Below are 15078 nucleotides of genomic sequence, written 5' to 3' on the forward strand. Positions count from 1 at the left end.
GTGTTAGGGTCAGATGCTGGGGACAGAAGAGTTACCTGAGTGTAACCACAGAGCGTGTTAGGGTCAGATGCTGGGGACAGAAGAGTTACCTGAGTGTAACCACAGAGCGTGTTAGGGTCAGATGCTGGGGACAGAAGAGTTACCTGAGTGTAGACACAGAGCGTGTTAGGGTCAGATGCTGGTGACAGAAGAGTTACCTGAGTGTAGCCACAGAGCGTGTTAGGGCCAGATGCTGGGGTCAGAAGAGTTATCTGAGTGTAGCCACAGAGCGTGTTAGGGTCAGATGCTGGGGACAGAAGAGTTACCTGAGTGCAGCCACAGAGCGTGTTAGGGTCAGATGCTGGGGACAGAAGAGTTACCTGAGTGTAACCACAGAGCGTGTTAGGGTCAGATGCTGGGGACAGAAGAGTTACCTGAGTGTAGCCACAGAGCGTGTTAGGGTCAGATGCTGGGGACAGAAGAGTTACCTGAGTGTAGCCACAGAGCGTGTTAGGGCCAGATGCTGGGGTCAGAAGAGTTACCTGAGTGTAGACACAGAGCGTATTAGGAGAATGAGCGCAGTTGGAGAATGATGGACTGCACGGTTATAGAACTGCATGGACAGAGCACTTATGAGAAAAGTACAAGGTATTTTGCTTCTAAAAGACCTTGACAATTGTTCATGGGGGTCATTCCGAGTTGTTCGCTAGTTGCCGATTTTCACAACGGAGCGATTAAGGCGAAAATGCGCATGCGCATGGTACGCAGTGCGCATGCGCTAAGTGATTTAGCACAAAACTTAGTAGAATTACTCACGTCCAAACGAAGAATTTTCATCGTTGAAGTGATCGGAGTGTGATTGACAGGAAGTGGGTGTTTCTGGGCGGAAACTGACCATTTTCTGGGAGTGTGCGGAAAAACACAGGCGTGCCAGGATAAAACGCGGGAGTGTCTGGAGAAACGGGGAGTGGCTTTCCGAACGCAGGGCGTGTTTGTGACGTCATACCAGGAACGAAACGGGCTGAGCTGATCGCAGTGTAGGAGTAAGTCTCGAGCTACTCAGAAACTGCTAAGAATTTTCTATTCGCAATTCTGCTAATCTTTCGTTTGCTATTATGCTAAGCGTAGATACACTCCCAGAGGGCGGCGGCCTAGCGTGTGCAATGCTGCTAACAGCAGCTAGCGAGCGAACAACTCGGAATGAGGGCCCTTGAGACAAGTTTGCATAGGAAGTCGTATGTTAATTGTCCTAGCTAAAGCAGGGTGGCGATTAGCAGGCCTTTTGGTGGGCAAACATTTTCTTTCAGGTACAAACGAAGGTTTGGAAAGAAGACTGTGCTTTCAGCATCTCCTGTGGTGTGATAAGTCAAAACTGGTTTTGCATGGCGACACCAGTGGCTGCTAAATCAGATTGTGTTTTATTAATGCAAACTAGTGGGTTTCGTGTAACAACAGTTTGATGTAAGATTTCCTAGGCTGCATTATGTGTGGTGCAGATTATGTTTAATTTATAAGAACGTTGTCTATGTGTGAGAGGATGAATGCAACTGAAATTCAAGTTATATTTACATTTGTGAAAGAGACAGGAACATGTAATCAGATTGTGTTTGGGAAAGCACACTGGTTTGGTTATATACATTGCTCAAAAAAATAAAGGGAACACTAAAATAACACATCCTAGATCTGAATGAATGAAATATTCTTATTAAATGTACTTTGTTCTTTACATAGTTGAATGTGCTGACAACAAAATCACACAAAAATTATCAATGGAAATCAAATTTATTAACCCATGGAGGTCTGGATTTGGAGTAACACTCAAAATTAAAGTGGAAAAACACACTACAGGCTGATCCAACTTTGATGTAATGTCCTTAAAACAAGTCAAAATGAGGCTCAGTAGTGTGTGTGGCCTCCACGTGCCTGTATGACCTCCCTACAACGCCTGGGCATGCTCCTGATGAGGTGGCGGATGGTCTCCTGAGGGATCTCCTTCCAGACCTGGACTAAAGCATCCGCCAACTCCTGGACAGTCTGTGGTGCAACATGGCGTTGGTGGATGGAGCGAGACATGATGTCCCAGATGTGCTCAATTGGATTCAGGTCTGGGGAACGGGTGGGCCAGTCCATAGCATCAATGCCTTCGTCTTGCAGGAACTGCTGACATACTCCAGCCACATGAGGTCTAGCATTGTCTTGCATTAGGAGGAACCCATGGCCAACCGCACCGCATATGGTCTCACAAGGGGTCTGAGGATCTCATCTCGGTACCTAATGGCAGTCAGGCTACCTCTGGCGAGCACATGGAGGGCTGTGCGGCCCCCCAAAGAAATACCACACCATTACTGACCCACTGCCAAACCGGTCATGCTGGAGGATGTTGCAGGCAGCAGAACGTTCTCCTTGGCATCTCCAGACTCTGTCACGTCTGTCACATGTGCTCAGTGAGAACCTGATTTCATCTGTGAAGAGCACAGGGCACCAGTGGCGAATTTGCCAATCTAGGTGTTCTCTGGCAAATGCCAAACGTTCTGCACGGTGTTGGGCTTTAAGCACAACCCCCACCTGTGGACATCGGGCCCTCATACCACCCTCATGGAGTCTGTTTCTGATCGTTTGAGTAGACACATGCACATTTGTGGCTTGCTGGAGGTCATTTTGCAGGGCTCTGGCAGTGCTCCTCCTGTTCCTCCTTGCACAAAGGCGGAGGTAGCGGTCCTGCTGCTGAGTTGTTGCCCTCCTACAGCCTCCTCCACGTCTCCTGATGTACTGGCCTGTCTCCTGGTAGCGCCTCCATGCTCTGGACACTACGCTGACAGACACAGCAAACCTTCTTGCCACAGCTCGCATTGATGTGCCACCCTGGATGAGCTGCACTACCTGAGCCACTTGTGTGGGTTGTAGACTCCGTCTCATGCTACCACTAGAGTGAAAGCACCGCCAGCTTTCAAAAGTGACCAAAACATCAGCCAGAAAGCATAGGAGCTGAGAAGTCGTCTGTGGTCACCACCTGCAGAACAACTCCTTTATTGGGGGTGTCTTGCTAATTGCCTATAATTTCCACCTGTTGTCTATTCCATTTGCACAACAGCATGTGAAATTGATTGTCAATCAGTGTTGCTTCCTAAGTGGACAGTTTGATTTCACAGAAGTGTGATTCACTTGGAGTTACATTGTGTTGTTTAAGTGTTCCCTTTATTTTTTTGAGAAGTATATATTCTTAACTTTTGAAATGTAACTTGTATTTATTTATATTTTGTGCGATAACCCGATTGGTTGGAGAAGACAGGCAGGGCTTACCCCCCTGTGGTACTGTGTGTAGAACTGAGATAAAAAGAGGAGGCCTGTGAGCCTCCAGGGTGTATTATACCATTTTCATTCTGCTGTAACATCTTGCTGTATTGCTGTTGCCCCTAGCAATAGGGAAGAGTCTTTCTTAAGATTATTTGGGCAAATAAAGATCTTCTGCCAAAAGACGACCGCTTCATCTTGTGACCTGCAGGGCTAGGCGAAACCTAGCTCCGTCCACCGGCTGTCCAGGGTTTAACCAGCGTCTCCCAGCTCCGCCTTCGGCCTGCTACCGTGCTGTGCTTGGGCAAGCAACGTTTGGGAATTCGGCAACACCACACAGGTGTGGTAAGGCGCGTGTCGATGCATGGAGAGCAGAACCGTGGTTCCAGACGCCACAGTAGGTTAGGAGTCTGGTGGTGGCAGCGTAAACCCGCCCACTGTGCAGTGGGTGGAGTCAGTAACAAGCGGTTACTGACGGTAAGCGGGAATCCCCTATGAGGCCAGGTCCCGTGTGACCTAAACATCCATTCTGTGTACTGGGGACGAGACGCGAAAGCGGTGAGGGCTTTCGTGCGGGACCGTCCGGTCACACCAGGTTAATACATCTGCCCCACTGTGCCTTAGTCATGTTTGTATGCAATGGCCGGTTATCCCGCTACGGGGAGATTATCGGAAGACTGAGCGCGTGCTGCCAGCATAATGTGCGTGGACGAAGGTGCTGCTGCGATATCGCTCGCAGTGAGAAATTCACCGCAAAGTGATTGACAGGAAGTGACAGTTTGCGGTGTACTCTGGGAGTTTATGAGGAGCGGTTGGCAAAATGTAGATGTGTCATGGATGTTTTCGTGGCATGTATCTGCCACCAGCTGCGAGCTCGTACTTGCTAAAACATGGCGCCTGTGCCACTACTGCTGTGCATTTTGCATACAGACCTGAATTAGACTCCACTGGGAGGTGGAGTGATGTCAGAAAATAAAGATTTACCTCTATTAGGTGTTCGGAACAGGCTTCTTGCTGGGAAACAGTTCGTCATGTGCCGCCCACCAGAATCCATGTACAGTCCTGCAGAAGCCATTGCTGTTGATACAAACATTTCGTCAGCACATTGCAAGGCCCATGTATTTAAATAACAATTAATTGAAATACTCTCCTATACAGGGTTTAGTATTATATTGAGACAATGGGGGTAATTCAGACCTGATCGTAGCAGCAAATTTGTTAGCAGTTGGGCAAAACCATGTGCACTGCAGGGGGAGGGGCAGATGGTTTTGCCCAACTGCTAACAAATTTGCTGCTGCGATCAGGTCTGAATTAGGCCCACTATTATCCCCTCATTATAATATAACATGCGATTAGAATCCGAATCTCCTCACTACAGAGCGGCCATCATACAATCTCACCCTGATACATTGGGCATGAGCACATTACTGGGAGGGGGAAGGGGCGGGGAGAGCCCATATAATTGGTACTTCATTTTATAATAATTGAGAAATTAGACCTGAACGAAAACATACTGACATATGGATTCATCTTCACTATTAATCCTGCCAGGGGTCAGGGTGAGTGGCGCTGTCTCTCTGAGGTATATCCTATCAGTATGTCAAAGGTCAGGGGTCAGGGTGAGTGGCGCTCTCTCTGTGATATGTCCAATCAGTATGGCACAGGCCAGGGTGATTGGCGCTGTCTCTCTGAGGTATATCCTATCAGTATGTCACAGGTCAGGGGTCAGGGTAATTGGCGCTGTCTCTCTGGGGTATTTCCTATCAGTATGTCAGGGGTCAGGGTGAGAGGCGCTGTCTCTCTGAGGTATTTCCTATCAGTATGTCACAGGTCAGGGTGAGTGGCGCTGTCTCTCTGAGGTATTTCCTATCAGTATGTCAGGGGTCAGGGTGAGAGGCGCTGTCTCTCTGAGGTATTTCCTATCAGTATGTCACACGTCAGGGGTCAGGGTGATTGGCGCTCTCTCTGAGGTATGTCCTATCAGTATGGCACAGGTCAGGGGTCAGGGTGATTGGCGCTGTCTCTGAGGTATTTCCTATCAGTATGTCACACGTCAGGGGTCAGGGTGAGTGGCGCTGTCTCTAAGGTATTTACTATCAGTATGGCACAGGTCAGGGGTCAGGGTGATTGGCGCTGTCTCTCTGGGGTATTTCCTATCAGTATGGCACACGTCAGGGGTCAGGCTGATTGACGCTGTCTCTGAGGTATTTCCTATCAGTATGGCACACGTCAGGGGTCAGGGTGAGTGGCGCTGTCTCTCTGAGGTATTTCCTATCAGTATGTCACATGTCAGGGGTCAGGGTGAGAGGCGCTGTCTCTCTGAGGTATGTTCTATCAGTATGTCACACGTCAAGGGTCAGGGTGATTGGCGCTCTCTCTGGGGTATGTCCTATCAGTATCGACAGGTCAGGGGTCAGGATGATTGGCGCGGTCTCTGAATTATTTCCTTTCAGTATGTCACAGGTCAGGGTTCAGGGTGAGTGGTGCTGTCTCGGAGGTATTTCCTATCAGGACGGCACAGGTCAGGGGTCAGGGTGATTCACGCTGTCTCTGAGGTATTTCCTATCAGTATGTCACAGGTCAGGGGTCAGGGTGAGTGGCGCTGTCTCTCTGAGGTATTTCCTATCAGTATGTCACACGTCAGGTGTCAGGGTGAGTGGCGCTGTCTCTCTGAGGTATGTCCTATCAGTATGTCACACGTCAGGTGTCAGGATGACTGGCGCGGTCTCTGAGGTATTTCCTATCAGTATGTCAGGTGTCAGGGTGAGTGGCGCTGTCTCTCTGAGGTATTTCCTATCAGTATGTCACACGTCAGGGGTCAGGGTCAGTGGCGCTCTCTCTGGGGTATGTCCTATCAGTATGGCACAGGTCAGGGGTCAGGGTGATTGGTGCGGTCTCTGAATTATTTCCTTTCAGTATGTCACAGGTCAGGGGTCAGGGTGAGTGGTGCTGTCTCGGAGGTATTTCCTATCAGTATGGCACAGGTCAGGGACAGGGTGATTGGCGCTGTCTCTGAGGTATTTGCTATCAGTATGTCACACGTTAGGTGTCAGGGTGAGTGGCGCTGTCTCTCTGAGGTATTTACTATCAGTATGTCACAGGTCAGGGGTCAGGGTGAGTGGCGCTGTCTCTCTGAGGTAATTCCTATCAGTATGACACACGTCAGGTGTCAGGGTGAGTGGCGCTGTCTTTCTGAGGTATGTCCTATCAGTATGTCACACGTCAGGGGTCAGGGTGAGTGGCGCTGTCTCTCTGAAGTATGTCCTATCAGTATGTCAAACGTCAGGGTGAGTGGCGCTGTCTCTCTGAGGTATGTCCTATCAGTATGGCACAGGTCCGGGGTCAGGGTGATTGGTGCTGTCTCTGAGGTATTTCCTATCAGTATGTCACAGGTCAGGGGTCAGGGTGAGTGGCGCTGTCTCTGAGGTATTTCCTATCAGTATGTCACACGTCAGGTGTCAGGGTGAGTGGCGCTGTCTCTCTGAGGTATTTGCTATCAGTATGTCACAGGTCAGGGTGAGTGGCGCTGTCTCTCTGAGGTATTTCCTATCAGTATGTCACAGGTCAGGGGTCAGGGTGAGTGGCGCTGTCTCTCTGAGGTATTTCCTATCAGTATGTCACACGTCAGGTGTCAGGGTGAGTGGCGCTGTCTCTCTGAGGTATGTCCTATCAGTATGTCACACGTCAGGGGTCAGGGTGAGTGGCGCTGTCTCTCTGAGGTATGTGCTATCAGTATGGCACAGGTCAGGGGTCAGGATGACTGGCGCGGTCTCTGAGGTATTTCCTATCAGTATGTCACACGTCAGGTGTCAGGGTGAGTGGCGCTGTCTCTCTGAGGTATTTACTATCAGTATGTCACACGTCAGGGGTCAGGGTGAGTGGCGCTGTCTCTCTGAGGTATTTCCTATCAGTATGTCACAAGTCAGGGGTCAGGGTGAGTGGCGCTCTCTCTGGGGTATTTCCTATCAGTATGTCACACGTCAGGTGTCAGGGTGAGTGGCGCTGTCTCTCTGAGGTATTTCCTATCAGTATGTCACACGTCAGGTGTCAGGGTGAGTGGCGCTGTCTCTCTGAGGTATTTGCTATCAGTATGTCACACGTCAGGGGTCAGGGTGAGTGGCGCTGTCTCTCTGAGGTATTTCCTATCAGTATGTCACACGTCAGGTGTCAGGGTGAGTGGCGCTGTCTCTCTGAGGTATTTACTATCAGTATGTCACAGGTCAGGGGTCAGGGTGAGTGGCGCTGTCTCTCTGAGGTATTTCCTATCAGTATGTCACACGTCAGGTGTCAGGGTGAGTGGCGCTGTCTCTCTGAGGTATGTCCTATCAGTATGTCACACGTCAGGGGTCAGGGTGAGTGGCGCTGTCTCTCTGAGGTATGTCCTATCAGTATGGCACAGGTCAGGGGTCAGGGTGACTGGCGCGGTCTCTGAGGTATTTCCTATCAGTATGTCACACGTCAGGTGTCAGGGTGAGTGGTGCTGTCTCTCTGAGGTATTTACTATCAGTATGTCACACGTCAGGGGTCAGGGTGAGTGGCGCTGTCTCTCTGAGGTATTTCCTATCAGTATGTCACAGGTCAGGGTGCGTGGCGCTGTCTCTCTGAGGTATTTCCTATCAGTATGTCACACGTCAGGTGTCAGGGTGAGTGGCGCTGTCTCTCTGAGGTATGTCCTATCAGTATGGCACAGGTCCGGGGTCAGGGTGATTGGTGCTGTCTCTGAGGTATTTCCTATCAGTATGTCACAGGTCAGGGGTCAGGGTGAGTGGCGCTGTCTCTGAGGTATTTCCTATCAGTATGTCACACGTCAGGTGTCAGGGTGAGTGGCGCTGTCTCTCTGAGGTATTTGCTATCAGTATGTCACAGGTCAGGGTGAGTGGCGCTGTCTCTCTGAGGTATTTCCTATCAGTATGTCACACGTCAGGTGTCAGGGTGAGTGGCGCTGTCTCTCTGAGGTATTTACTATCAGTATGTCACAGGTCAGGGGTCAGGGTGAGTGGCGCTGTCTCTCTGAGGTATTTCCTATCAGTATGTCACACGTCAGGTGTCAGGGTGAGTGGCGCTGTCTCTCTGAGGTATGTCCTATCAGTATGTCACACGTCAGGGGTCAGGGTGAGTGGCGCTGTCTCTCTGAGGTATGTGCTATCAGTATGGCACAGGTCAGGGGTCAGGATGACTGGCGCGGTCTCTGAGGTATTTCCTATCAGTATGTCACACGTCAGGTGTCAGGGTGAGTGGCGCTGTCTCTCTGAGGTATTTACTATCAGTATGTCACACGTCAGGGGTCAGGGTGAGTGGCGCTGTCTCTCTGAGGTATTTCCTATCAGTATGTCACAAGTCAGGGGTCAGGGTGAGTGGCGCTCTCTCTGGGGTATTTCCTATCAGTATGTCACACGTCAGGTGTCAGGGTGAGTGGCGCTGTCTCTCTGAGGTATTTCCTATCAGTATGTCACACGTCAGGTGTCAGGGTGAGTGGCGCTGTCTCTCTGAGGTATTTGCTATCAGTATGTCACACGTCAGGGGTCAGGGTGAGTGGCGCTGTCTCTCTGAGGTATTTCCTATCAGTATGTCACACGTCAGGTGTCAGGGTGAGTGGCGCTGTCTCTCTGAGGTATTTACTATCAGTATGTCACAGGTCAGGGGTCAGGGTGAGTGGCGCTGTCTCTCTGAGGTATTTCCTATCAGTATGTCACACGTCAGGTGTCAGGGTGAGTGGCGCTGTCTCTCTGAGGTATGTCCTATCAGTATGTCACACGTCAGGGGTCAGGGTGAGTGGCGCTGTCTCTCTGAGGTATGTCCTATCAGTATGGCACAGGTCAGGGGTCAGGGTGACTGGCGCGGTCTCTGAGGTATTTCCTATCAGTATGTCACACGTCAGGTGTCAGGGTGAGTGGTGCTGTCTCTCTGAGGTATTTACTATCAGTATGTCACACGTCAGGGGTCAGGGTGAGTGGCGCTGTCTCTCTGAGGTATTTCCTATCAGTATGTCACAGGTCAGGGTGCGTGGCGCTGTCTCTCTGAGGTATTTCCTATCAGTATGTCACACGTCAGGTGTCAGGGTGAGTGGCGCTGTCTCTCTGAGGTATGTCCTATCAGTATGTCACACGTCAGGGGTCAGGGTGAGTGGCGCTGTCTCTCTGAGGTATTTCCTATCAGTATGTCACACGTCAGGTGTCAGGATGACTGGCGCGGTCTCTGAGGTATTTCCTATCAGTATGTCACACGTCAGGTGTCAGGGTGAGTGGCGCTGTCTCTCTGAGGTATTTACTATCAGTATGTCACACGTCAGGGGTCAGGGTGAGTGGCGCTGTCTCTCTGAGGTATTTCCCATCAGTATGTCACACGTCAGGGTCAGTGGCGCTCTCTCTGGGGTATGTCCTATCAGTATGGCACAGGTCAGGGGTCAGGGTGATTGACGCTGTCTCTGAGGTATTTCCTATCAGTATGGCATAGGTCAGGGGTCAGGGTGATTGGCTCTGTCTCTGAGGTATTTGCTATCAGTATGTCACAGGTCAGGGTGAGTGGCGCTGTCTCTGAGGTATTTCCTATCAGTATGGCACAGGTCAGGGGTCAGGGTGATTAACGCTGTCTCTGAGGTATTTCCTATCAGTATGGCACAGGTCAGGGGTCAGGGTGATTGGCGCTGTCTCTGAGGTATTTCCTATCAGTATGTCACACGTCAGGTGTCAGGGTGAGTGGCGCTGTCTCTCTGAGGTATTTACTATCAGTATGTCACAGGTCAGGGGTCAGGGTGAGTGGCGCTGTCTCTCTGAGGTATTTCCTATCAGTATGTCACCAGTCAGGTGTCAGGGTGAGTGGCGCTGTCTCTCTGAGGTATGTCCTATCAGTATGTCACACGTCAGGGGTCAGGGTGAGTGGCGCTGTCTCTCTGAGGTATGTCCTATCAGTATGTCACACGTCAGGGGTCAGGGTGAGTGGCGCTGTCTCTGAGGTATGTCCTATCAGAATGGCACAGGTCAGGGGTCAGGGTGATTAACGCGGTCTCTGAGGTATTTCCTATCAGTATGGCACAGGTCAGGGGTCAGGGTGATTGGCGCTGTCTCTGAGGTATTTGCTATCAGTATGTCACAGGTCAGGGGTCAGGGTGAGTGGCGCTGTCTCTCTGAAGTATTTCCTATCAGTATGTCACATGTCAGGTGTCAGGGTGAGTGGCGCTGTCTCTCTGAGGTATTTACTATCAGTATGTCACAGGTCAGGGGTCAGGGTGAGTGGCGCTGTCTCTCTGAGGTATTTCCTATCAGTATGTCACATGTCAGGTGTCAGGGTGAGTGGCGCTGTCTCTCTGAGGTATGTCCTATCAGTATGTCACACGTCAGGGGTCAGGGTGAGTGGCGCTGTCTCTCTGAGGTATGTCCTATCAGTATGTCACACGTCAGGGGTCAGGGTGAGTGGCGCTGTCTCTGAGGTATGTCCTATCAGTATGTCACACGTCAGGGGTCAGGGCGATTGGCGCTGTCTCTGAGGTATTTCCTATCAGTATGTCACAGGTCAGGGGTCAGGGTGAGTGGCGCTGTCTCTCTGAGGTATTTGCTATCAGTATGTCACAGGTCAGGGGTCAGGGTGAGTGGCGCTGTCTCTCTGAGGTATTTCCTATCAGTATGTCACACGTCAGGTGTCAGGGTGAGTGGCGCTGTCTCTCTGAGGTATTTACTATCAGTATGTCACAGGTCAGGGGTCAGGGTGAGTGGCGCTGTCTCTCTGAGGTATTTCCTATCAGTATGTCACACGTCAGGTGTCAGGGTGAGTGGCGCTGTCTCTCTGAGGTATGTCCTATCAGTATGTCACACGTCAGGGGTCAGGGTGAGTGGCGCTGTCTCTCTGAGGTATGTCCTATCAGTATGGCACAGGTCAGGGTGACTGGCGCGGTCTCTGAGGTATTTCCTATCAGTATGTCACACGTCAGGTGTCAGGGTGAGTGGAGCTGTCTCTCTGAGGTATTTACTATCAGTATGTCACACGTCAGGGGTCAGGGTGAGTGGCGCTGTCTCTCTGAGGTATGTCCTATCAGTATGTCACAGGTCAGGGTGAGTGGCGCTGTCTCTGAGGTATGTCCTATCAGTTTGTCACACGTCAGGTGTCAGGGTGAGTGGCGCTGTCTCTCTGAGGTATTTCCTATCAGTATGTCACACGTCAGGGGTCAGGGTGAGTGGCGCTGTCTCTCTGAGGTATTTCCTATCAGTATGTCACACGTCAGGGGTCAGGGTGAGTGGCGCTCTCTCTGGGGTATTTCCTATCAGTATGTCACACGTCAGGTGTCAGGGTGAGTGGCGCTGTCTCTCTGAGGTATTTCCTATCAGTATGTCACACGTCAGGGGTCAGGGTGAGTGGCGCTGTCTCTCTGAGGTATTTCCTATCAGTATGTCACACGTCAGGGGTCAGGGTGAGTGGCGCTGTCTCTGAGGTATTTCCTATCAGTATGTCACACGTCAGGGGTCAGGGTGAGTGGCGCTGTCTCTCTGAGGTATTTCCTATCAGTATGTCACACGTCAGGGGTCAGGGTGAGTGGCGCTGTCTCTCTGAGGTATTTACTATCAGTATGTCACATGTCAGGGGTCAGGGTGAGTGGCGCTGTCTCTCTGAGGTATTTGCTATCAGTATGTCACAGGTCAGGGGTCAGGGTGAGTGGCGCTGTCTCTCTGAGGTATTTCCCATCAGTATGTCACACGTCAGGTGTCAGGGTGAGTGGCGCTGTCTCTCTGAGGTATGTCCTATCAGTATGTCACACGTCAGGGGTCAGGGTGAGTGGCGCTGTCTCTCTGAGGTATGTCCTATCAGTATGGCACAGGTCAGGGGTCAGGGTGACTGGCGCGGTCTCTGAGGTATTTCCTATCAGTATGTCACACGTCAGGTGTCAGGGTGAGTGGTGCTGTCTCTCTGAGGTATTTACTATCAGTATGTCACACGTCAGGGGTCAGGGTGAGTGGCGCTGTCTCTCTGAGGTATTTCCTATCAGTATGTCACAGGTCAGGGTGCGTGGCGCTGTCTCTCTGAGGTATTTCCTATCAGTATGTCACACGTCAGGTGTCAGGGTGAGTGGCGCTGTCTCTCTGAGGTATGTCCTATCAGTATGTCACACGTCAGGGGTCAGGGTGAGTGGCGCTGTCTCTCTGAGGTATTTCCTATCAGTATGTCACACGTCAGGTGTCAGGATGACTGGCGCGGTCTCTGAGGTATTTCCTATCAGTATGTCACACGTCAGGTGTCAGGGTGAGTGGCGCTGTCTCTCTGAGGTATTTACTATCAGTATGTCACACGTCAGGGGTCAGGGTGAGTGGCGCTGTCTCTCTGAGGTATTTCCCATCAGTATGTCACACGTCAGGGTCAGTGGCGCTCTCTCTGGGGTATGTCCTATCAGTATGGCACAGGTCAGGGGTCAGGGTGATTGACGCTGTCTCTGAGGTATTTCCTATCAGTATGGCATAGGTCAGGGGTCAGGGTGATTGGCTCTGTCTCTGAGGTATTTGCTATCAGTATGTCACAGGTCAGGGTGAGTGGCGCTGTCTCTGAGGTATTTCCTATCAGTATGGCACAGGTCAGGGGTCAGGGTGATTAACGCTGTCTCTGAGGTATTTCCTATCAGTATGGCACAGGTCAGGGGTCAGGGTGATTGGCGCTGTCTCTGAGGTATTTCCTATCAGTATGTCACACGTCAGGTGTCAGGGTGAGTGGCGCTGTCTCTCTGAGGTATTTACTATCAGTATGTCACAGGTCAGGGGTCAGGGTGAGTGGCGCTGTCTCTCTGAGGTATTTCCTATCAGTATGTCACCAGTCAGGTGTCAGGGTGAGTGGCGCTGTCTCTCTGAGGTATGTCCTATCAGTATGTCACACGTCAGGGGTCAGGGTGAGTGGCGCTGTCTCTCTGAGGTATGTCCTATCAGTATGTCACACGTCAGGGGTCAGGGTGAGTGGCGCTGTCTCTGAGGTATGTCCTATCAGAATGGCACAGGTCAGGGGTCAGGGTGATTAACGCGGTCTCTGAGGTATTTCCTATCAGTATGGCACAGGTCAGGGGTCAGGGTGATTGGCGCTGTCTCTGAGGTATTTGCTATCAGTATGTCACAGGTCAGGGGTCAGGGTGAGTGGCGCTGTCTCTCTGAAGTATTTCCTATCAGTATGTCACATGTCAGGTGTCAGGGTGAGTGGCGCTGTCTCTCTGAGGTATTTACTATCAGTATGTCACAGGTCAGGGGTCAGGGTGAGTGGCGCTGTCTCTCTGAGGTATTTCCTATCAGTATGTCACATGTCAGGTGTCAGGGTGAGTGGCGCTGTCTCTCTGAGGTATGTCCTATCAGTATGTCACACGTCAGGGGTCAGGGTGAGTGGCGCTGTCTCTCTGAGGTATGTCCTATCAGTATGTCACACGTCAGGGGTCAGGGTGAGTGGCGCTGTCTCTGAGGTATGTCCTATCAGTATGTCACACGTCAGGGGTCAGGGCGATTGGCGCTGTCTCTGAGGTATTTCCTATCAGTATGTCACAGGTCAGAGGTCAGGGTGAGTGGCGCTGTCTCTCTGAGGTATTTGCTATCAGTATGTCACAGGTCAGGGGTCAGGGTGAGTGGCGCTGTCTCTCTGAGGTATTTCCTATCAGTATGTCACACGTCAGGTGTCAGGGTGAGTGGCGCTGTCTCTCTGAGGTATTTACTATCAGTATGTCACAGGTCAGGGGTCAGGGTGAGTGGCGCTGTCTCTCTGAGGTATTTCCTATCAGTATGTCACACGTCAGGTGTCAGGGTGAGTGGCGCTGTCTCTCTGAGGTATGTCCTATCAGTATGTCACACGTCAGGGGTCAGGGTGAGTGGCGCTGTCTCTCTGAGGTATGTCCTATCAGTATGGCACAGGTCAGGGTGACTGGCGCGGTCTCTGAGGTATTTCCTATCAGTATGTCACACGTCAGGTGTCAGGGTGAGTGGAGCTGTCTCTCTGAGGTATTTACTATCAGTATGTCACACGTCAGGGGTCAGGGTGAGTGGCGCTGTCTCTCTGAGGTATGTCCTATCAGTATGTCACAGGTCAGGGTGAGTGGCGCTGTCTCTGAGGTATGTCCTATCAGTTTGTCACACGTCAGGTGTCAGGGTGAGTGGCGCTGTCTCTCTGAGGTATTTCCTATCAGTATGTCACACGTCAGGGGTCAGGGTGAGTGGCGCTGTCTCTCTGAGGTATTTCCTATCAGTATGTCACACGTCAGGGGTCAGGGTGAGTGGCGCTCTCTCTGGGGTATTTCCTATCAGTATGTCACACGTCAGGTGTCAGGGTGAGTGGCGCTGTCTCTCTGAGGTATTTCCTATCAGTATGTCACACGTCAGGGGTCAGGGTGAGTGGCGCTGTCTCTCTGAGGTATTTCCTATCAGTATGTCACACGTCAGGGGTCAGGGTGAGTGGCGCTGTCTCTGAGGTATTTCCTATCAGTATGTCACACGTCAGGGGTCAGGGTGAGTGGCGCTGTCTCTCTGAGGTATTTCCTATCAGTATGTCACACGTCAGGGGTCAGGGTGAGTGGCGCTGTCTCTCTGAGGTATTTACTATCAGTATGTCACATGTCAGGGGTCAGGGTGAGTGGCGCTGTCTCTCTGAGGTATTTGCTATCAGTATGTCACAGGTCAGGGGTCAGGGTGAGTGGCGCTGTCTCTCTGAGGTATTTCCTATCAGTATGTCACACGTCAGGTGTCAGGGTGAGTGGCGCTGTCTCTCTGAGGTATGTCCTATCAGTATGTCACACGTCAGGGGTCAGGGTGAGTGGCGCTGTCTCTCTGAGGTATGTCCTATCAGTATGGCACAGGTCAGGGGTCA

At 51.3% G+C, this 15078-nt stretch overlaps 1 protein-coding gene across 1 annotated transcript in view; it reads right to left on the minus strand.

The window, feature by feature from the left end:
- Positions 1–15078, minus strand: part of XRRA1 (X-ray radiation resistance associated 1) — a 152973-nt gene that overhangs the window by 116957 nt on the left and 20938 nt on the right. The window contains exon 2 of the mRNA XM_063950934.1: positions 4255–4347. Within this exon, the coding sequence (XP_063807004.1) occupies positions 4255–4345 (91 nt within the window). The 5' untranslated portion in view covers positions 4346–4347. The remainder of the gene's footprint in view (positions 1–4254; positions 4348–15078) is intronic.

The sequence above is a fragment of the Pseudophryne corroboree genome, chromosome 2 (genome assembly GCF_028390025.1).
Source record: "Pseudophryne corroboree isolate aPseCor3 chromosome 2, aPseCor3.hap2, whole genome shotgun sequence".
In the NCBI taxonomy this organism is placed as follows: domain Eukaryota; kingdom Metazoa; phylum Chordata; class Amphibia; order Anura; family Myobatrachidae; genus Pseudophryne; species Pseudophryne corroboree.